The sequence below is a fragment of the Phocoena sinus genome, chromosome 4 (assembly GCF_008692025.1).
Source record: "Phocoena sinus isolate mPhoSin1 chromosome 4, mPhoSin1.pri, whole genome shotgun sequence".
NCBI classification, from domain to species: Eukaryota; Metazoa; Chordata; class Mammalia; order Artiodactyla; family Phocoenidae; genus Phocoena; species Phocoena sinus.
Genome location: NC_045766.1, coordinates 78451823 through 78475270, shown reverse-complemented (window position 1 = coordinate 78475270; position 23448 = coordinate 78451823). Strand labels below are relative to the sequence as shown.

At 38.3% G+C, this 23448-nt stretch overlaps 1 protein-coding gene across 2 annotated transcripts; it reads right to left on the bottom strand.

Annotated features, from left to right (window-relative positions):
- Window positions 1–67: 67 nt before the first annotated feature.
- On the bottom strand, window positions 68–22386 carry LRRC58 (leucine rich repeat containing 58). 2 transcript variants are annotated; one of them, XM_032631079.1, is made up of 4 exons: window positions 21803–22386; window positions 11046–11174; window positions 9386–9663; window positions 68–6295 (listed from the first exon to the last, which is right to left on the bottom strand). In XM_032631079.1, exons 1-4 carry the CDS (start codon window positions 22300–22302, stop codon window positions 6087–6089), a joined length of 1116 nt encoding a protein of 371 aa, XP_032486970.1. In that variant the 5' UTR covers window positions 22303–22386; the 3' UTR covers window positions 68–6086. The 2 variants fall into 2 exon arrangements, with proteins under 2 accessions (XP_032486970.1, XP_032486971.1); XM_032631080.1 differs by lacking the exon at window positions 11046–11174 and having other exon boundaries at window positions 21803–22350.
- Between the last annotated feature and the right edge of the window lie 1062 nt (window positions 22387–23448).

The window sequence follows — 23448 nt, the reverse complement described above, 5'->3', positions numbered from 1 at the left end:
TATTGAAAAAATTCAATGAATAGATGAGCAATGGTATAGCAAGTAATCAGGCAAAAACCAAACAGTATAAGGATTTTAGATTTTTTAAGTAAATGCTTGTCAATTCAAACTAAAATACTTTTGCTTTTCCAGAATACAGAATTAGATTCCAACAAAACACTTTTAATAAAATAAGGCACAATGTTTGATAAGGCAAAATTCACACAGAGGGTTAATATTAAATCACATTCTTCTGTGTGTCCTGGGGGGAAAAAAAGGAGGTATAGAATTGAAGTAGCTTAAATACTCTTTTTAGAGCATTTACCATTACAAGGTAATACATAAATTTGATGCAATAAACTATATCTTGTCCCTAAAATAAAATGTAATTGAGTCACACTGTTGAATTACATTTATTGTTACGGTTGTTTTAAATATATATATATATATATATATATACCTACAGATACAGATATTAAGTCACAAGAATGCAAATACAGAAAATTAAGAAATCAGGTAATAAAAAATAATTTGACTAAAGTAAAAGTACATATATTTTTGATATCCTTTGTTGATAAAGTCTCAAACTTTATAAAAAGTTAAAATACTGGTTAAAATATTTCTCCCATTATATTTTTGTTTCTCATGAATACAAAGTGGGCTCAGAAATGCAACAGACACCAATTGCAGGCACACCATTTGCTCCATAATTGTTGTAAAGTGATTGTTGAGGTTAATAATCCTTCTCAGTAACACATCATTGTCAACCATTTAAGTTAGTGAAAGGATTCTCTTAAAACACCAGTTGTAGACAGAAGAATTAACCAATTTAGTAATGCTTTTGTAGTGCCAGCAATAGTGATGTCAAGCTTATCCCCAGTTTCTTCCCATAACTGGAATTGAAAATAAAAGTTTTACCCAATTTATTCACAGCAAAAGGAAGAAAGTAACTTCTGTTGAATGCAGATAGTCCCTCCAACCATGGCTTTCTAGTATAATGGTATATAAATAATCTTCATACTAACAAATTTTAATATTAACTAGATTGAATACTGTCCCTTACGATAAACTGAGACTGACCAGCAAGTGCTAGGTAAAAGTCTAGTAGCACCCAAATCAATATTACCCTGTGAGTGTTCAATAATGTGTCATGTTTGTTGTTAGTGAACTGTTATTTTCTACATCAATTCTTAGCAAATATGAACCAAGTAGAGACATAAAAAGAATGGGGATACTTACATGCAAAAATATTAAACCATACCCCCTTTTTAACCTGGTATTACAAAGAAAGCACAAAACGTGCTAGGCTTCATGGCAATAATATCTTTATATGATGCTATTAATATGAATTCGTTAGGAACTTGTCATCCCTTAGTGGTAGCAGATATATTTTCTTTATATGAAAGAGAATATACTTTTTCACTGATTTTATTTCAGGGACTCTGATCTTTCTATGACAGTATGTATGATTGGGATTCCTTCTCCAAAAGCCCTAGACTCAGAGACATTAGGTCTAGTTTTAGTGGAAGGAGTCCTTCAGGATCACAGTCATTCTCCTTCAACTCAAAGCAAAGCGTCATGAGGCTGTCACACACAACTTATTAAATGACATAGTTCCCCAAACTTTGGCTCCAGCGAGGAAGATTTAAGGCACATACTTTCAAAGCACAACTGAAGGCACTGCTACCTTTAAAAAGATCATGACTATAAAATACAAAATTGGATGCTATTAAATTCATCAGATTAATGTTACATAGTGCTTAATACAGGAACAGTGAAGGTCAAATACTTCTTTTCTGTACAGCGGGGATCAGAACTATGAATTCCAGGTCACGTTGCCTAAAACCTATACAGCAGCCTTTACTGTTGTTAAATGCTCAACACAACTTCAAAACTGACTATTTTGGACTAAATGGGGAGTGATAGTTATACTGTCATAATGAAATCTCTACTTTGGATGAGAATAAAGGGAGTCATTTAGGTAAAAATTAGGTATTTCTAAATAAATGCAGCTTAACTAATTTTATATACTATATATACATATTATAACTGATAAAAAATTCTGCCCACTAAGGGTCTTATTTAGAATAACTTTCTTTTCATAAATAGCTACTGCTAAAATGTTTTTTAAGATCAAACTTAATTTGCAGTAATCATTTGCTTAGTATTTTTTCTCTTTTACATAGTGAAAAGGTAAACATTAACCAAAGGTGTACCACAAATTCCAGGTTAATGAGGTATTACTTTCTCCCTTTGGAAAGAGCAAGGCTGGGTGTAAGAAAATCCAATGATTTGCTAGCCCTTCATTATGGAGGGATGTGGACAATCTCCCACTAGCAGAAACTGAAGAAATTTAGTGATAAACAGGCTTTCAGATGGTAGTTAGTGGGCCACTTAATTTCAAAACAATTCAGTATTACTTTAAAAAACTTTCTTGGCTCAGGGATCTCCTTGGGTGTCTGGTGACTTCTCTTTCCCTGCCTTTTGTGGGTTTTAAAGATTTATTTCATTTTACACTCCAGCCATCAGCCTTTCCCTTGTCTTCTTTTGTTTAAATTGGTATTTACAATGTTTGGTAGAACTGGTCTGCAGTATTACCCTGCACTAGTGTGGACTGCTTTTAACTTTACATTGGTACAAAAATTTCTCAAGTTTGAGGTACAGTTTATAATACAAGTCTTTACTTTTACATTTGTTAACTTTAAGTTCCAAATATCAAGAATTTTAGAGTAAGAGACTCCCCCAGGAAGCATTTAGAAGTAAAATATGAACAGTAACCCTCAGATCTACCTCTACTACACAAATACAGAGAATGCTGAGAACCCTGACTAGCTTATCTTCAGGTCAGCCAATCCCTGGCACCATGTAAGCAAAACGTTATAGTAGCTAATCTTCCTATTTCCTAAAATCCTAGGACCATTTCACCGACTCAGTTTGGTGACACTGAGAGAATTGGATTCTAGGAATAAAGATTACTAAGAATGTTCAAGGTATCCATTTCAATTCCAAATATTAGCACTGAAGAATTCCATTCTAAACACATTTATGCTTTGGTTAAGTAGTTTTATCCACAGAAGTTTTGGTCACTAAAATTGTCCAAGTAGAGCAGTATCAAAAACTTACACACAAACAAGTGACTCAGCAACTAGAGAGACTTTCAATTTAAATACATAGTTAGCTATATGACTCTGGAACTGTAACTCACTTCTGGTTAATTTCTACAGTCACCAGTTATGAAAACAGGGAAGGTAGAGAAAAGAAACGGGAAAGCTTAGAAATTATTAGCAGCTCTTATAAAAGGTTAGGTCAAAGATTAAAAAAAAGATAAAACTAACAGCTAAAATGTAGACTTCAGTAAAAGTCACCAAAGAGAGCTGCATACTGATCAGAGATTTTCAAATGTACATATAGAGAAGCATAACAAACATTTTGTTGAAAGACATTTTGCTGTATACAATGTATATATCTACATTACACAGCAAAGGCTAGAAACTGTTTCTGGTTGGATCTATTTACATCTGTAAAAGATCAATCAGTGTATCTTCTGGCAAGGTTAAGCATCTATTTACATATCTACCTGTTTATTTCACAAAGACTAACTCTTAGAAGATTACCCAAGCTGTTTCTTAGATCAAACTGGTAATTAATTAGGAAGTAAACCGAGGAGTTTAAGCCAGAAAAATTTGGTCCTATCAATTTATTTTACTATGAATACATTATTTATTTTCTATGAAAATATTTTATGTATCTTACCTAAATCACTTACTTACAAAACACTTTGGGCTTTGTCATTTAGGTACTGCCTAAATCATCTTTTATCTTTTATAATTTTGTAATACACAGCCTGCTGTGGCTCAAATGGAGAAGTAAACAAAGACTTTTTATTACTTCCATTTTATGATATAATCACCCATGTACTACTTTGCTAGGCAGTAGAAAGATACTACATTACTTCTACAGTCAGAAAATTTCTGGATCAAAAGGAGAAAAGAATCTTATTACAAGAGTGAAGGGATTCACTCTATAGCAGCGTTTCACAACTGCAGTCATGAAACTCTCATGATGTTTCATGAATTAACATATAATAAACAAACAAACTATCCTACAGTATATTTTCTTCTAAAATAAAAAATATATGTGACAAAAACCTAACATATGTACATATCATTATTATACAACTTGCTTTTAGGAAATGGTGTGCCCCAGTCATGAATGCCAGAAGTCAGAAGGGAGATCATCTGATGTTCCAATGTGTTTCTGACCTTTGTATTACTCTACAGGTAGTATTTACCAACAAACCATTACGTTATTACATATTAGTTAGCTAACGATTGCTAATGTGTGCTATGTATTTTATTTTACAATGTCAACTTACAGTTGTACTGTTACTCAATTTTTACTACATACTAGTTAGTAAACATTTGTCATTTCTACTGGCAATTTGTGAAACCATTTTTCTGCTGTACTTTAAGGGTATATTTAATACATTTAAAATATTTTATCAATATATTATTTTCAAAAACTACTCCATGGTTAAACTTGTTTTGGAAACTCTTCTATTGTGTAAAAACACAATGACTGCTGTGCCCAATTTTATTTCACTTGTAATGTTTCTCTAGTTTTTCTTTAAAATTAGAGGAAGTTACAGTTCAGTACACACAGGCAAAGGAGTCATACTGGACTGCTAAAACCTTTAAAATCATTTTCCCACTCCTTTAACGCAAGACATAAAGAAGTTTCCTATCTTACATCTCTTTTCTGTTAAAAGAAATCTGACAGATTTTTCCATTAAAAACTATTATTCTGGGCTTCCCTGGTGGCGCAGTGGTTGAGAGTCTGCATGCCGATGCAGGGAACACGGGTTCGTGCCCTGGTCCGGGAAGATCCCACACGCCGCGGAGCGGCTAGGCCCGTGAGCCATGGCCGCTGAGCCTGCGCGTCTGGAGCCTGTGCTCCGCAATGGGAGAGGCCACAACAGTGAGAGGCCCGCATACCACAAAAACAAAACAAAACAAAACTATTATTCTGTCTTATGATGAACAGACTGATCAAGATCGTGGCCTCCCATTAATTATAAAAGTGATTTGTGGGCTTCCCTGGTGGCGCAGTGGTTGAGAGTCCGCCTGCCGATGCAGGGGATGAGGGTTCGCGCCCCGGTGTGGGAGGATCCCACATGCCGTGGAGCGGCTGGGCCCGTGAGCCATGGCTGCTGAGCCTGCGCGTCCGGAGCCTGTGCTCCGCAACGGGAGAGGCCACAACAGTGAGAGGCCCGCGTACCGCAAAAAAAAAAAAAAAGTGATTTGTTTAAACAAAAAATGAAGTTAAGGTGGCTATGAGCTCAGATGTCAGATATACAGCTGTTTACCTAGTCCCGTTAAAGCATATTTTAAAGTGTTCTGCATAGTATGTCAGGTTATAGGCTGCTCTGGTATCATTTCTTGAATAAATTTCTAAATCCTTGTTATGATTAAGGCACTATTACAGTCATTGCTGGATTATACAAGGGTAACAACAATCATATAGAACAAAGGAGCAGAAGTGAAGAGTTTTAAAACCCCACATGAAAGTTATATCCCTTACTTTACCAGTCAGTAACTGAGAAAGGTTTAGGTCCTATGTAACCATCTGTGAGCTTATCTGAATAACTCTGTAATCTAGACATATGGGCAATACAAGAATGTAGGGCTAATCCTGTTACGGTATAGTGTTCAACCTAAACTCAAGGACAACTCTGGTAAAGATGACATCTTTGATCATTTCTATCTTCATATCAACTATCACAAGTTAACACTCATGGTTTATTATAGCACTGTTCTTCAGGATGTTCCATTCTGCTGTGTGATTCATGCAAAACTTGAGTGAAAACTGCAAACAATCAGCTAAATCTGAAACTGCCATTCAGAGTGAATTATATTAAAAGAATCCAAACATGGAACTGGACTCATTCCTGCTGAATGGCTAGAAACACAAAATCTTTTACACCATCACCAACTCCGTCATGGACATTTAAGATGAAGGTACGGTTTCTAGTGAACTTCCAAGTCTATTCTCTTTTCTAACCACCTCTGCTCAGTCTTTTAGTGTTTCACACCACCCTGCTTCCCTTTTCAACCAAGAAGAACCTTCTGCATTCTGTGTGCAGCCACACTGGCTTCATCTTCTGAGTCAGATTCGCTCTGGGATGTGGAGCTGTGAGAGGCAGAGCTGCAAGGGGAAGAGCATTCCGGTGAACACAGGTAGTGCATCAGGGGGAGACGGTATTTCCCACAGAAGTCCACAAATTTAATTTGTCTGACGCAGCAATCAAAGTAGACTCCTGGAGAGAAGAAGGAATAAGGACAAAGTAATCATTACAAAGCAAAGACCCACATTTTCTTTTTCAACCCTATCTCCAGCATTCTGAAGAAATGTCTTATAGTCTTCTCTTTTGAGAATCTTAAGCAGAGGTAGTGGCTGCTCCCATAATTGTTTATAGAAGTACTGGAAGGTCTTAGGGATGGACTACAAAGAGAAGGCTAGGAGATTTATCTCAAAGAGAGCTGGCGTTAAAAGGACACTATTGGGCTTCCCTGGTGGCGCAGTGGTTGAGAGTCCGCCTGCTGATGCAGGGGACACAGGTTCGTGCGCCAGTCCAGGAAGATCCCACATGCCGTGGAGCGGCTAGGCCCGTGAACCATGGCTGCTGAGCCTGCGCGTCCGGAGCCTGTGCTCCGCAACGGGAGAGGCCACAACAGTGAGAGGCCTGCGTACTGCAAAAAACAAAAAACAAACAAACAAAAAGGACACTATTTACTTGGCTTGTTTTCTCTGGGTGACTTGGTGGACAGTGGTTGATGGAGATTACAGGATACCTAAAGTGCCCTGTCTCTATCCCCCAAGCCCTTCCTTGGTACTACCCTAGAGTCTTGATAATGATCTTAAAGAATTAGTTGTTATACCCAAAATTTGCAGAAAGGAGACGACTTTTAGTACCCCTGTCTTTATGTATTGGGAAGGAAAAATTAAAAGTAACAAAATGTCATCCTATTTCCACAGGGTCTAAAATCTACAGCTTCAAAGCTGTTTCACTACTGATCACACTTGACTTTCATGCAATTATATATTGCTAAGTAAACTGAAACTAGTATTCAGCTCTTCTGAGTCCTAATTTAGTGCTCCTGAACTGTGGTCCTTCAGCTAAGTAAAAATACAGCTAGAGATGACAGGAAAGCAGAGGTTGCTGTTTCGTGGGCTTCTAGCTGCTCCTCCTACTAGATATTGCACATCTCTAACCCATGAAGGCTGTCACAATGGTTGCAGTATAACCGGAACTGCTAGAACCCTGCGTCCCATCACCTCTCTGGAGAAGAATCTCAACGTTTATACTCTACCTAGGACTCCTCTGGCACCAACTACTCTGTATATCACATAAGGGACCAAAATAAAAAGATGTGGTCCAAGCAAAGGAGAAACAATTTTTCTCCCATTAAATTTTTTTCTGTTACTTCTCCATTAACTTTCTAATTTTTTGATCCTGTAGTAAGTATAATTCATAGTTTAAAAAGGGAAATTCATGGTATGTTACTTTGAACAATTCAGAAAAGTAGACAGATTCAGTTAACTGATCAATCATTAACAATAAATCCCCCCAAATGAGTTAGCTTTCTGAAACAAATGGAAGTAATAAAATAATTATAGTTACCAAGAGCTAAAATAGTATAATACTATCTTGTCATCTGTAAGATCTCACACTATACAAAGGCAATATCTCACAAAATAGAAAATTACTTTTGTTTAACTTAGAGTTCAGTAACTAGGGAATCTGAGGGGGAAAATGTCAATGGTTCACTTCAGATATTATCTCAAAATTTTAAGCTAATAATTTAAAAAGTATTTTTGTTCCTAAGACAAATAACACGGCAGTATACTAAAGAACTCATTAAGAAACCATTTAAGAGAGAAAAGAGACTTCCTGTAGAGGTTTATTTCTAGAAAAGGATAGATTCCAAGAGATTAGATACAGACTATGAAGCCTGAAGGTCTGGTGTGAGTGTTGTCTCTTGCCACTGCTAAAGCCAACTTCATGAGAGTTCACAGAGAAAATCTAAGTACTTCTAACTTGGCACGGCAGTCTCTACTTCTAAAAGTAAGTGGCCAGAAATGGCTCAGAGTAGTGTCATTTTTCTTTTTTAAACTAGTAGTAACTTTTTTACCTTTTAATATTCTTTGAGAAACTTAAATCACCTTCTCTCTGTTTAACATTATAACTGTTTTCAAGGCCTGACGGGACATCTGGGGAAAACCTCAGCTGGCTCTGATCGTATTTATGCAGCATTTCCCTGGCACCTACAATTATCCTACAATAATAAAAACCTTTCTGTACCCCCATTAAATTGGATTTTTAAAAAAGTAGTCTTTTATGAGAGAGCCAAAATAAAATGACCTGCTATCATTCACCAACTCCCCTCCACACACTGGCACTTCAGGCCCTTCACAATCTGGCCTCAATGTATCTTTTACTCTTCTCTCATTACTCCCTTAACTGTACATTTGAACCAAATTATTACTCATCCAACATTCTGCCCCATATTGTTTTGTTTCCAACTTTACTCTCTCCATCTGAAAAGTTTTCTATCCTCAATCAAACCATATCAAAATTCAACTCATACTTCAAGAATTGTCTCATCTTTTCTAGATCTAATAAATGTGCTCTCTCCCTCCTTTGGTTTCCAACAGTATTTTGGATTCCTACTTTACACTGTCTTACATTATATTATTTGTTTAGCTCTCTCTAAATGCTCTAAACTCAAGAAATTTTGAAGCATGGATTTAAAAGAATAGAGAATTCCAGGGTACATTCTGAAACTGGCACACATTCAGCCTATTCTCGTACACCTTGAATTGTACTCTATAAAGGTACCTGATACTCAGAATGGTGAGTCTAAGAAAATGTCCTTCAAATAAATATGAAAGGTGGCCAAACATTTTAGAGACTCTTCTAAAGCAATTAGAACTGTTTATGCTTTCTGTTTCCTCTCATGTTACCAATTTACCTTATCCTATGACAGTTCCAAGAAAGATGAGACTTTCTGGGTATTTTCCCTGTGTATGAATCCTGAAGTACCATGAAAATAAGAAATAAGGAAAGAAAGAAGAAAAGGAGGGAGGGAGGGAAGGAAGGAGGGAGGGAGGGAGGGAGGGAGGGAGGGAGGGAGGAAGGGAGGAAGGGAGGAAGGGAGGAAGGAAGGAAGGAAGGAAGGAAGGAAGGAAGGAAGGATGGAAGGAAGGAAGGAAGGTAAAAGGGTGAAATAAGGCAAACAAACAAACTGCCTTTCTCTGAAAGAAGACAGCTAATTAAAACAACATTTAGATCATTAATTTAAAAGTAACTAAATGAATGGGAAACAAGGACACTGAATTAACTTACCTCCACACTTTGGGTTTGGGCAATTGCTGGCTAAACTCAAGTATCTAAGAAGATTCCCAGGAAGATCATAGGGAGTATAGGAAATATTTCGAATTTTAATGGTCCGTGCAGCTAACTCCAGGAGAGTTGGAGGATCATACGTTAAATCTCTAACAAAACGAACAACCAATGGATTTCCTCGCAAACTCAATTCTTCCAAATGAATAAGGTTGAGGATCTCTCGAGGCAGGTATGTCAGCAAGTTATTGTGAAGACTGAGGGAACGAAGTGAATGCAACCTAGAATGAATGCAATACAAAAATCAACCACCATAAGCAAGAAAACTACTCAGAAAGTTAAGGGAAGGACTCAATTTCCTCGCAAGAATGAGCAATTAAGATTAAGGTCAATGGAAGTAAAATTAAAAGGTGCTGAAACTAAATTAGAGCCCATACTTGTATATGTCATGAAGGACTTTTGCCCATGGAATCTTAGAGAGCTTAAAATACTTAGAGAGTATTCTGATGTGTTAGCTGATTTAAATGCTAGATTTAAAGCGTTTTATTTTTGGCATGCTTTATCATTCAGATACCTAAAGAAGGAAAGATTTTAAATGCAACAGGAATAAAGATCCTTCACATTATCTCATTAGGATAGGAATGCTTCATATCAAATATAAATCAATAAAATCCCATAAAACCTTGGGGAATCTATGCCAAAGTAATACTCTATTTTTGATTACAGAAAAGAGGCTCAACAACTATGGAAAACAGTATGGAGGTTCCTCAAAAAACTAAAAATAGAGTTGCCATATGATCCAACAATCACACTCCTGAACATATATTCAGACAAAACTATAATTCAAAAAGATACATGCACCTCTATGTTCATAGCAGCACTATTTGCAATAGCCAAGACATGGAAACAACCTAAATGTCCATCAACAGATGACTGGATAAAGATGATGTGGTATATATACACAATGGAATACTACTCAGCCCTATAAAAGAATGAAATAATGCCATTTGCAGCAACATGGATGGACGTGGACATTATCATACTAAGTGAAGTAAGACAAACAGAAAGACAAACACCATATGGTATCACTTATATGTGGAATCTAAAATAGGACACAAATGAACCTATCTACAAAACAGAAACAGACTCACAGACAGAGAACAGACTTCTGGTTGCCAAGGGGAAGGAGGGGTGAGGGAGGGAAGGATTGGGAGTTTGGGATTAGCAGATGCAAACTATTATATATAGGATGGATAAACAACAAAGTCATACTGTATAGCACAGGGAGCTATATTCAATATTCTGTGATAAACCATAACAGAACAGAATATGAAAAAAAATGTATGTATAACTGAATCACTTTACTGTACAGCAGAAATTAATACAACATTGTAAATCAACTATATGTCAATAAAATTTTTAAAAGATAATAAAAAAAAAGAAAAGAGGCTCAACGATTTTGAGGAATATATCAGAGCATTTAGAAGTAAAATTAAAAATAAGCCACCCAATTCATAACACACCTCAGAACTTTCATTCTCATGTATCATTTACTTTGAGAACACTTAATTCTTTTCCACATACAAATCATGTGGGTGAATGCAGGATGATAATTCCTAAGCATGTATCTCTGTGTGTACATAAACTGCCTGAAAATACTCACTGTGAAAGCTGAGGAGGCACACTTTGGATTTTGTTGTCACATAATACCAAGTAATTTAGAGAAGGTAAATTTCCTAATTCTGGCGGGATTTCTTTGATGAAGTTTCCTCCAAGATATAAACACTCTAAACTGCAAAAATAAATGAAAAAAAACAAAAAAACCAAAATTTGAACAAGTACCCCATTATCTTTATTACAATGAACATATATCGTTTATTCATTCCGCAAATGTTTTACTCAGGCTTTCTATGTGCTATACGGTCTCTGGAGGAATAATGCAATCTTCAGGGAGCTTATATTATAGGTAAGCAGAAAAGACACACATTTATAATTAAATGCAAAACAAGATCCCAAATAAGCATAACATGATTAAAATACCAAAATAAGCAGAACAATCCATAAATGATATAGGAGTTTAAAAAGTAGAGATATTAAAAAAAAAAGACATTAGTTCTGATTGGAAAGGCTCCCAAAAGTGTTGTGATTTCAGCTGGACTATGAATTTAGCCCATTTAGGGTAGGAGGAAAGAGGACCTCCAGGTCGGAAGAAGGGTTTTTATGGGATAATGAGTATACCTTTTAACACATAAGAAGAGAATTCATGTTGAGGAACCCAGAGATACAGCTGGATAAAGGCCAAATTACAGGAGCCCTGTATTCGCGCTGGTGGGTTTGGATTCAACGCATTACTAGGCAATGGGAAGGGGAAAACCACTAGCTTTTTCTTTTGAAGAGTAGAAAAACACAGCTGAAGTTTATGTTTCTTCTTTGCTCTTATTATGGCAAATGCAGTCTTCAGGAGGTTAACTAAATTATGTAAAACTGACCACTATTATGAAATTAACGTTCTAGATAATTATCCTGTTTTCTAATAATAAGTTAACAACATTTTAGACATAGCATATATTGCACCAAAATGTACTGCTGCTCCTTGTGGTGATGACTGCAGAAAGTCTCTCCAAAAGATTTTTTCAGTTGATGGGGGGGGGGTGTGTGGCAGAATCAGTTCTTACTATATAAATATCAATGAAATGTATACATATAGATCTTACCCATAACTATGTTACTTTTGTCTTCCTGTTAAATCTGCTCAGTAGACATTATCATTCTTTTAAGACACCTTTAAATGCAGGGAAAAACAGCCTACTAAACTGTTACCCAAACTTCCAGGATAAGAACTAACTGGGATACTTTTAAAGCTACAAAATCTAGGCCCTGCTCAGATCCAGTAAATCAGAGTTCCAGGGGAAGGGCCTGAGAAGTGGCAGATTTTAGGGTACAAGCTGTAATGTTAAAAGAAAAAGCCAAATTACCCTGCAGTTATAGCTAATTACAACCCACAATTAGCATTTACGAGCACTCTTTACCCTACAGCCCTGCCAACACTTAATATCATCACCTGCTTTAACGTTTTTATTCTACTTTTTACTATTTAGCTGGTGTGAAAAATGATACCATTCTGTACTAGTAATCTCTAATTATTAGTGACGTTTAGCATCTTTTTATGTTTTGACCATTCGTACATCTTTAGAGAATTGCGTTTCTATCCTTTACCCCTTTTTCTCATGGGTTATACGGCTTTCTCTTAGCTTGTTGAGAGCTTTGTTGTTGTTAAACATATGTTCTGCATAACCTTGTTCCTCTGTGGTCTAGAGCATGGTCTATTTTTGTTCACATTTTATAGGTGTAAAAAGAATGTGTAGTTATTAGGATTGAGCCTGTTAGCTGTGCAATTCAAATTTTTTATAGTGTCTCATTATTTCACCTTCTTACTCTGGTGGTTAGTTTCCTACCTGAACCATGGTTTTCCCTTTATAGTTCTGTCAATTTTTGCTCTCTTTCTCCTCAAAATATGGAAGCTATATTGAAGATACATTCAGGTTCATGATGGTTAAACCTTCTTGTTGCATCGTTCCTTAATTCACATGAAGCATTTCTCATTCTTCCTTCTAATCCATTTTGCCGTAAAATCTATCGCCTCTGATTATCAATACTGCCTACCTGTTTTTGTTAGTATTTATTTAATCCTAGCTCCACCATTTACCAGTACGAGAACTTGGGCCCATTACTAAATCTCATTATGCCCCAGTTTCCTCTTCTTTAAAATTGAATAACATTACTATATATCATATAGTCAATAAATATGAACTAGGCACCGACCATGTGCCAGGCACTATTCCAGGGAATATAATGTAAATAAGACCAAGTTCTTGACCTTAAGAAGCCTACATTTTAGTGAGAGAGACAGTAAGTCAATGAATGTATATATATTATGCCAGACAGCTTTAAGTGCTACAAAGGAAAACAGGTAATCAGATGTTGATGGAAGTGATACTGTAGATAGGGTGGTCAGAAAAGGTTTCTCTTAGGAGATGACACTTTAACAGAGATCTGAATGGAATGACTGAGTGAGTACAAATCCCTGCAGTGGAAAAAAGCTTGGTGTGCTGTGAAAGAGCAACACAGCCAGTGTGGGTACATCAGGGTGACAGAGGTGGGGAGAGTGGTGGTCAGAGAAGTCAGAAAGGTAGCCTGGGAAAGCCAGATCACAGAGGGCCCTTCAGGCCTTAGCAAGGATTCTGAATTTATCCTAGGTAGAAGGGGTTTGAACAAAGGCCAGTTGTGTAACTTGACTTACACTTTAGAAGGATCACTTTGGTTATTGTTTGAAAAACAGCAGGAGAAGTGGCAGGGACAGGCGAGTGCAATGGGAGGAGTGGAAGCAGGAAGACCAGACTGGAGCCTAAGGCAGTTGAGTCCAGGTATGAAATGATAGAGATTTGCTTCGTACATCTTTTTCTACACCTTAACTTTAAACATATTGGGGTATTTCAAGTGTAACTCTTGTAAACAGTGCACAACCTGACTGTTGATACATTTGCACTTGTGTTTTCTTTACCATGGTATATCTCAATATCTTTTTCTCTTCTGTCTGCCTTCTGCTGTGTTCAAGTTTCCTTTTGTCCCACTCCATTATTTTGAATTGCACATGCTACATGTATTCTGCTAGTAGTTGCCCCTTCAATTTCCTTTGCTCTCCCTCTCACTCCCAAATATACAACCATGCTCACTTCTCTGTCATCTTCATATCAGCATCCATGATTAGTTCTACCTTGATTTGAAAATAAATTGAAATTTATTTATTCCCAATCAATAATTACTCAGTCATTAATATGTTTTACCAATTTCTCTGCTCACCACTGTTCTGGGCACTTGCTATTTCTTTTCAAGTTCATTTTTCTTCAAGTACAGCCTGTAGAAGTTCTTTCAGTAAGGACTCACAGTTGTTAATGTTTGAGTGCTTTGTCTCTGATTTCTTATTTTTTCCCTTCACACCTGAGTAATAGCTTGGCTGGGCATAAAATTCTAGGTTGACAGTTACTTTTCCTTACCAGGAGGAAGATACTGTTCTACTATCTTATTACAGCCCATATTCCTTTGTAGGTAATCTGTTTTTTTTCTTATTAGGAATTTTTAGGGTCTTTTTTCTTTATCCTTCTTGTCCTACAGTTTTATTATGATGTGTCAAGATACCAGTTCAGAGTGCTCTCTTTCTTTAATCGTGGGAAATTCTCAGCTACTATTACTTCTGGCATTGTCTTTCCTACATTCTCTCTATTCTCTTTCTGGAATTCCTAGCAAACAGCACTTTGAACTTCAGAGTCTATTTTCCATTTCTCTTAACATTTCTTTCATATGTTCCGTTTCTTTATTTTTTTGTGCTGCATTCCAGAATGCCTCAGTAAGATCTTTTAGCTTACTGATTCACTACGCATCAGCTGACTCCAGTCTACCATTCAGCCCACTGAGTTCCTAATTATGTATTTTTATTTCTAGAAATTCCGATTGGGGTTTTCATAGTTGTCAGTTTTAAAACTTCTTATTCTTCTTTCACTGATGAAGTTCCCTCCTTTATCTCTCTGAAGTTAGGAAACAAACTTATTTTAAAGTCCTTTACAGATGGCCTTTATACATAGTTTCTCAGATACAATTTCTTCCATTTGTTGACTTTCTTATCTGTATTTCATAATCTCAGCCTTCCTTGATGTGTGGTGATTCAAAAAGCCAATTTGAATCTGAAGTTTTGTCATTCTAAAAATATATTAATGAAAAAAATAAAAATATATTAATGCTACTATTTCTTATTGTGTAAATCTTTTCAAGACTGCATTTCTCTCTTTAGATTTACAATGCTCAGTAAAAGTAAGCAGAACACTTAACCCTGATAGGCTATTTTTTTCTCCTTTAAGGATTACCTTGTGGCAAAAATCAATGGTCTGGATACAAAACTGAATTCCCCTACATATAAGTGTTTAAACACTGGTGAAAAAGGTTCCTAGGCAGGATTTTTTGAGCTTACAGATTATAAGTTACTACTCAGTTACTGAGAAATTTCTATTTTTCAATGATGAGAGCTACTAGAATAGAACAGAATAGAGTAGAAAAGAATATTTGGAGTCCAAAACAGAAACTTCTCTGGAAAAAGAACAATTTTAATGAGACAGTTGGGAAAAATTTTTAGCAAACTTGGAAGTTCTTTTATAAAGGATTCAATAGTTACATAACAACTTGCAATTTAGTCTAGTGAGGGAGAAAAGTAAGGAAAGTGATGAAAGGGAAGAGTGAGTCTGAGAGCAAATATAAATATTGCCCTTCCTATATGGTTAAGTCAGGAACCAAGAGAAATTAGTGTCTGGTAGTCAGTCACTACTCAATGTCTTCTCTCAGTGTTCTGGAGTTGGTGGGGAGGTAAACAGACAGAAAGGACGCCAAACCTTAGTTGTTACTGTGACTTTGGCAGAGAAAGATCTGATGTTCTAAAATATAACCAAGTTCATGACTTCAAAACCATATAAATCTCGTTTGCAACTGATGGGTATCATTAATTAGAGTATACAACCAGCATATTAAATTTACATTTTCAGGCTTATGTACCACTTTGAAACTCAAATAATTTCCAAAGTTCTTGGACTTAAAGCCTTTCAATGATTTGTGGGAATTAAATTTCTAAAACACGCTCTACTGTTTCCAAACATGCTTTTCTATAAAGAGAAATGAAACTATTGTTGAATTTAAAGCAAAACCGTAGTGTTTAAAAGTTCTTGTATTTGTCAAAATTACACCTCTGTTAATCAGACGTGAAACAATTCTATTCTTTTGATGTTTGACAAATACAAAAAACATGAAAATCATTTACAAAATTTAGAGAAGAATTCTTCCTTTCTTTTTTGTCTAAGGTTAACAGACCAACCTTAAATTTGTTTCCTGAAAAGTATTTCACCTCTCCAATCCTTAGGGATACTGAAGTGGGTACCTTTCCTATAGGAAGGGCCAGTGACCCACTGGAAAAATACACTAGGGTCCACTTAGTGCCAATCAACTTAACCACAGGTGTAAGGAGGAAATGTTTTGCTTCTCCACCCAAACAAAAATGACATTCAATATAACAAAAATATACATATACATTAGTCCCACGTTATGATTGGTTAAAGGGAGATGGAATTAAAGTGAGACAGGTTTGTACCTAAAGAGGCAGAAAATAGAAAATTAGAGAAACACAGAAAGATAAGAACCATACGTCTGTGGATAAAGAAAGTAGTTTTCTTGAGACAGCATCCCCATACTAAATCATTTTCAAATATACTCACTACAGGATTTTAAAGTCCTTTATATGTTCAAAAGTAGAAGCACAAATGGAGGAATCATCTCTTGGTTCTTGCCCCACACTAAGGCATTGAAAGAAGTCAGAAGGAAGAATTGAGAGCCAGAAAAAAACTCAATATGACTCTAAATGGGGAAAAGAGTTTTTATTTAAACTTTACTGCTGCATTCTATTTATCATCTGGTTGAGTCGTCTCTTTTGTAAGATATCAACCTATTGCACACTAGCTTCAAAACAGTCCAGGACATTAATATTTAGCTTTTATTTCCATCACAATTCTCATATCTTTAATTTCTAAAACCACATCAGGCAGACAGTGAAAGAGGCATCATGAACAGAAAAAGGAAGGAAATCTTTTCTTACCTGAGAAGAAAAGACTGTGGGGAATGGAGCCAACGAAACTCACTTGTGCTCAAACCTACTCTCCCAGTGTCTAGCATCCTGGATGCCAAAGAATCCTGGAGCTTTTGTTTTCTTTAACAAAGTCTATTACCCGTTGGGTGATAAGTTATTAAGCTCTTCCTCAGTTAATGTCTGAGCTAGTTGAGAGGAATAAAAGTTAAGAGTTCAGAAAAAGAAACAGGTCAAAATATGAATTACACCTACTTTTCCAACACTGTAAGACAAAACCAAGTTTGTCCATCGACTAGCAAGTTATTATACCTACTTGTTGAAGAAGAACCTCATATTTTGATGGAAAGAATCTACACCCACAACCTCATGATTCACACTGAGCCTAATTTACTCCAGAGGAATGAAGTTAATCATAAAAGTAAGATTTTCACCATCTACTTATTTGTTATACTTTAAAATCATCTTTCAAAAACCACTTTTCAAAAATTTTACCACCAGGGAAAAGGATCAACAGAATACAGAAAATATACATGAAAATACCCTGCTAAATCTGGAGGATCAAATACACCAATTAAGCTAGGAGTATTTATTTGTTATTCCCTCCTGGAAGGATGGAGGGTGGGGAGAAAGGGGACCTCTATATGGATTATATACTCTGCATTATTTTTTAAACTTCCGTTAAAGAGGGTAGATAGATTCCAAATGCCCAGAAACACCTCACTTGGTTTTAAAAGCAACATGGCATAGTAAACAATATACATCAATGTTACCAATGAGGTCTAGGGAGTCCACGTATATTCTAAGAGAAGATGGTGTTCTTGGGCAGGTACCTTAGGGTTTGAGTAACTGAACCTCTACCTCTACATTTTTGAAGCTTTAATGTATTATTTTAGTAGTAAGTAGTAAGCAACCTTTGAGGGTTGAAGCACATGAATCTCCCTGTCGCTATCTGGCCTCAAGCAAGTCACTGATACTAAATCTCAGTATCTTCATCTGTAAAAAGAAGGGGGTGACTCAGGCCAAGTGCCTAGGCTGTCTCTACTTCTAAGAGTATATTCCTACATGACCCTTTCAGACTACATTCAACTAGAGTTTATATTTGGAGCATATAACCTAAACCTTTACTGATTCTTATCAGTAAAGAGAAATAGAGCAGACAACTGAAGAATGAAAACAATGACATAAAAGAGCCTACATACAGTTGGAGACAAAGGTACAATGACCAAAAACCACAGTAAACAGCCCAGAAAATCAGGTCAATCAGGAAAATGGCTTTAGCCAATCCTCCTGATCACATATTCAACAGAACAGAAGTCAGAAGAATTAGGTTCTAGCCCTTACTCTGTCACTGTGGAAAATTCATGGGTTTGAAGTCAGAGATCCAGTTTGATCCAAAGGTCAAATCCAGTTCTACCACTCATTGGCTTTGTGATCTTAAGACTTTACTTCTTAGGGCTTCAGTTTCTTCTTCTCATGTCACAGAGTCATTGTGAAAATTAAAAAGCATATTTAGAGGACCTACCACAGGGCTTACTGCATTGTAAGGATTCAATAAATGGGATTTTTGCCTACCTTTCTCCCCATGTGATGGTAATATTTGCTCTAAGTTTTTCTTAGTATATTAAAAAAATTCAAATGAGAATGCTGGAATTAACATCAAAATTAGAAGGAACTAAGGCTTGACAATTTTACATCTAAATCTCTCTCCAACCCTTCTATCAATATTTCTTACTATCTCTCCTAGCATCACCGTGGTATAAGCTACCATCATCTCTCATTCTACTAGAATAGCCTCCTTCCATCCAGCCTTCAAAATGTCTTCTCATCTCTCCACCTGCTCCCCGCTCCATTCTTGCACAGCAACAAGACAGATGTGCTTTTTAAAAACTCTTCCATGTGTACTTAGAATAAAATTCAAGCTTTACCATGGCCTTCAAGATATGACATGGCCTGGGATCTGGTCCAAATTTATATTTGCCACTTTCCCTGTTGGTCACTTCCTCACTATGCTCTAGTACAATGTCCTCCTTTCAAAATTTTGGCCTTCAGTCCTTCTTGTCTCTGGGTTTTCATGCATGCTGTTCCTTCAATCTGGACTGATCCCATCCCACCCTCTCCTGGTTAATTCTTACTCTTCCTTTAAAAGCTCAATTCAAATGTTACTTGCTCAAAGACCAAACTAAGTTACTTTGTTTCAAGGCACTCTGTACTTCTTCACAGAACTTATAACAACTGTAATTAAATAATGAAGTTAACACGTGTTTAATGTCTCCTCTGTTAGAATGCTCCATAAGGGCAGGATCCTGTTCACCACTGTATCCCCACCCCAGCACCTAGGACAGTGCCTGACACTGGGTAGGTACTCAATAAAAATCTGTTGGTGAGTAAACAAAGGGACATCTTGTCCAAATGCCTAATTTAGCTGATTAGGAAGCTGTAGTCAGGATATGTTAAAGTGACTTGCATAAGGCTGGGACACCAAGAGTTCTTTTTTTTTTTTTTAACAATAATAAACATTTATTTAGTGCTTATTACATGTCAAGCATAGATTTAGGCTCATTACTTTTTTTTAACATCTTTATTGGAGTATAATTGCTTTAAAATGGTATGTTAGTTTCTACTTTATAACAAAGTGAATCAGTTATACATATACATATGTTCCCATATCTCTTCCCTCTTGCGTCTCCCTCCCTCCCACCCTCCCTATCCCACCCCTCTAGGTGGTCACAAAGCACCGAGCTGATCTCCCTGTGCTACGTGGCTGCTTCCCACTTGCTATCTATTTTACGTTTGGTAGTGTATATATGTCCATGCTACTCTCTCACTTTGTCACAGCTTACCCTTCCCCCTCCCCATATCCTCAAGTCCATTCTCTAGTAGGTCTGTGTCTTTAATCCCGTCTTGCCCCTAGGTTCTTCAAGACCTTTTTTTTTTTTTTAGATTCCATATATATGTGTTAGCATACGGTATTTGTTTTCTCTTTCTAACTTACTTCACTCTGTATGACAGACTCTAGGTCCATCCACCTCATTACAAATAACTCAATTCGTTTCTTTTTATGGCTGAGTAATATTCCATTGTATATATGTGCCACATCTTCTTTATCCATTTATATGTTGATGGACACTTACGTTGCTTCCATGTCCTGGCTATTGTAAACAGAGCTGCAATGAACATTTTGGTACATGACTCTTTGAATTATGGTTTTCTCAGGGTATACGCCCACTAGTGGGAATGCTGGGTCGTATGGTAGTTCTATTTTTAGTTTTTTAAGGACCTCCATACTGTTCTCCATAGTGGCTGTATCAATTTGCATTCCCACCAACAGTGCAAGAGGGTCCCCCTTTCTCCACACCCTCTCCAGCATTTACTGTTTGTAGATTTTTTGATGATGGCCATTCTGACCTGTGTGAGATGATATCTCATTGTAGTTTTGATTTGCATTTCTCTAATGATTAATGATGTTGAGCATTCTTTCATGTGTTTGTTGGCAATCTGTATATCTTCTTTGGAGAAATGTCTATTTAGGTCTTCTGCCGATTTTTTGATTGGGTTGTTTTTTTGATATTGAGCTGCATAAGCTGCTTGTAAATTTTGGAGATTAATCCTTTGTCAGTTGCTTCATTTGCAAATATTTTCTCCCATTCTGAGGGTTGTCTTTTTGTCTTGTTTATGGTTTCCTTTGCTCTTATTCTCAGGTTAATGTTCTTTTCACTACACTTAACTCTGAGGTCCCTTTCAGCTCTAATATTCTGTTATCTCAGAAAATTCAATAAAGGATGTGAAAATATTTTACAGATAGAAGATTCTTTTTTTTCACTTTGGACAATACACTTGCTCTTACTTTATTTCTCACTCCCCTGCAGGGCACCTTTAGGGGACTTTTGTTACCCTGCTTCTCTGCTTCCTTCTTCCATTTAATTCAACATATATTTACCGAACAATCTAGTAGATGAGGCAGAGCTGTAGGCAATAATTATAATCAATAAGTGCAATGGCAGGGTGAAGGAGGTACAGAAGAAGTACAGTTTAGGCAATAATTAACTGTTGTCCAAGAAGCAGTAAAGAAAGGAAACAAAGAAATGACACTCAAAACAGGTTTTGAAGGATGAACACGAGTTTGCCAGATGCAAGCAACATTCCAGACAAAGGGAACAGCAACACAGAGGCATTGTATCCATTCAACATATATTTAGTCAGTGCTTATAAGGTGCCGGTAAAGTTCACAGCTCAGTGAATTCCACAAATAGTTTTGCTGATATCGCTACAGAGAAGATGGAGCAGGAAATGTAGTGGAAAGCAAGATCAGATCGGAGTACCTTGTCTGTCACGCTGCAAGACATAAATTTGATCTACAGGCATGGAAAACCACCCAAGACTTCGGAGCAAGGAAGGAACCTTCGGAGCAAGGTTGCAAGAGGCAACCTCAGACTTACATTTGTTTGAGTATGTACTCAGTTGGGATCACTCCCCCAGACCCCAGAAGACGACAGAAAAACTGCCTGGAAGATCTGCACAGGACAAACACAACAAACCAAATGCTGTCACGACCACGATCTTATTAGATCTTCACTACAACTCCCTGAGTTGGCAGGGCAATACTCACAGCCAAAGAGTTGAAGAAGAGCCTAGACTAAGACAGGTACATGACAACCGAACGGCGCCCCACGACCTGGCGCGGGGCCCCGGGGCTCCCGGACACCGCCCCGGGCCTCCCTACTCTCAGGCAGGTACCCGCTCACCTCCTCAAGTTCTCGATCTCGGCTGGGATGTTCTGAAGCTGGTTGCCACCGAGGCTGAGGGTGTGCAGCGCGCGCAGGTCCAGCAGCGAGGCTGGAACCTCTTGGAAGCAGTTCCCGCTAAGGTTGAGCACGTGGAGGCTGCGGCAGAGCGGCGACTGGGCCAGGCCCTTGGGCAGCGAGCCGGGCCCGCCGAGCCGGTTGTTCTTGGCCAGCAGCGTGCGCAGGCCGCGCAGCGCCAGCAGCTCCGGCCCCAACGCGGTCAGCGCGTTGCCGCTCACGTCCAACAGCTGGAGGTGCGGAAAGCCGCTGCCCAGCGCCCGCGGCAGCGACACCAGACGGTTGTGTGGCAGCAGCAGCCGCAGCAGCGCCTCCCGCGCGCCGCGCCGCTCCTCGCCCCGCGCCTCCAGCTCCGACTCCAGGGTCTCGGGGGACACGGTGAGGCGGGACAAGTTTAGTTCGGACTCCCCGGCCGTGGCCACGACCGCTCCAGCCTCCTCCATCCCGGCCGCCGCAGAGCGCCGCGCGCTACCCACAGGCCGGGAGCTCGGCGGCGCCCCGGAACCTGAACCAAGCGCTGCGTCGGAAGTGGCGTGGGTGGGCGGGCGGACGCGCGCGCGCGCTAAGCCCGCGCGCCCCCGCCGAGTCACGCGACGCAAAGCGGCGGGGTGCGCGCGCCGCTCGGGGGCCGGGCTGCGCCGCTCGGGGGCTGGGCTCCGCCTCACGCGGCCCGCGGCGCGGACAGGGCTTGCCGGCGGGGGCGGAGACCAGGCGGCCCCCAGTTACCCTCTGAACGCGGCCGGGTTTGGGCAGCTGCGGCTTTTGGTCCCTGGAGTCGGTCCCTGGAGTCTGGTGACCTGTCCCCGGAGTCCAGGACCGCCTCGGTAAACAGCCCGAGGACAGTTTTGCTATTTGGCTTTGAGGATTCGCGCGTCACGGTGCCCCGCCCTCTTGGTTTCCAGTTTAGGAGTGGGGCCCCTGGTCTGAGGGATTAAGCAAGAACACAGGAATTTAGTGGTGATTCAACTCCATGACAGCAAGCCCCAGGAATTTCAAGTCCCGGGATTAACCAAGCCGACTTTCAAGTGCGAAGGCAGCTGGACTAGAAATCAGAACTCTTGTATCTTACCTCGGGTTCAGCTGTTAAATAGCCTTGTTTCCTCGGATATGGGATTTGATTTCAGTTTCTCCATCCATAAAATATGGATAATCGTTGCCCTGCTTGCCCTACAGCATTTTTTTTTAAAAAAAAACCGTTTTAAAAGGAGGTGTCAAATAAGGACGTTTCGCCATTTTAGCTGTAGAAGCACTTCTGTGGTTTTTAGGTTTGTTTTAGTGGCTAGAAATGAATTGGGGGGCCATGGAGAAGTTTTCGTTAATTTGAGATAGCTCAGATTAATTGATCAGTTTAAGAAGGCAGAAAGCATTGAGATTTTAGTTTAGGTTAAAACTACAATGTAACTGGGAAAATCCACACTCTGGCTTTAACTCAGTACTTCTAATTAACATATTTTTTGCCTTGCCCTAAATTCAGTCTTTTCTGAAATTACTTTTTATAATTTTGAAAAGTCATTAATAGAAATGAAAATATTCAGCGTATTTTTTACAAAGTCATGCACAAAAACGTTAAAAGATTGTGTATAACCGAT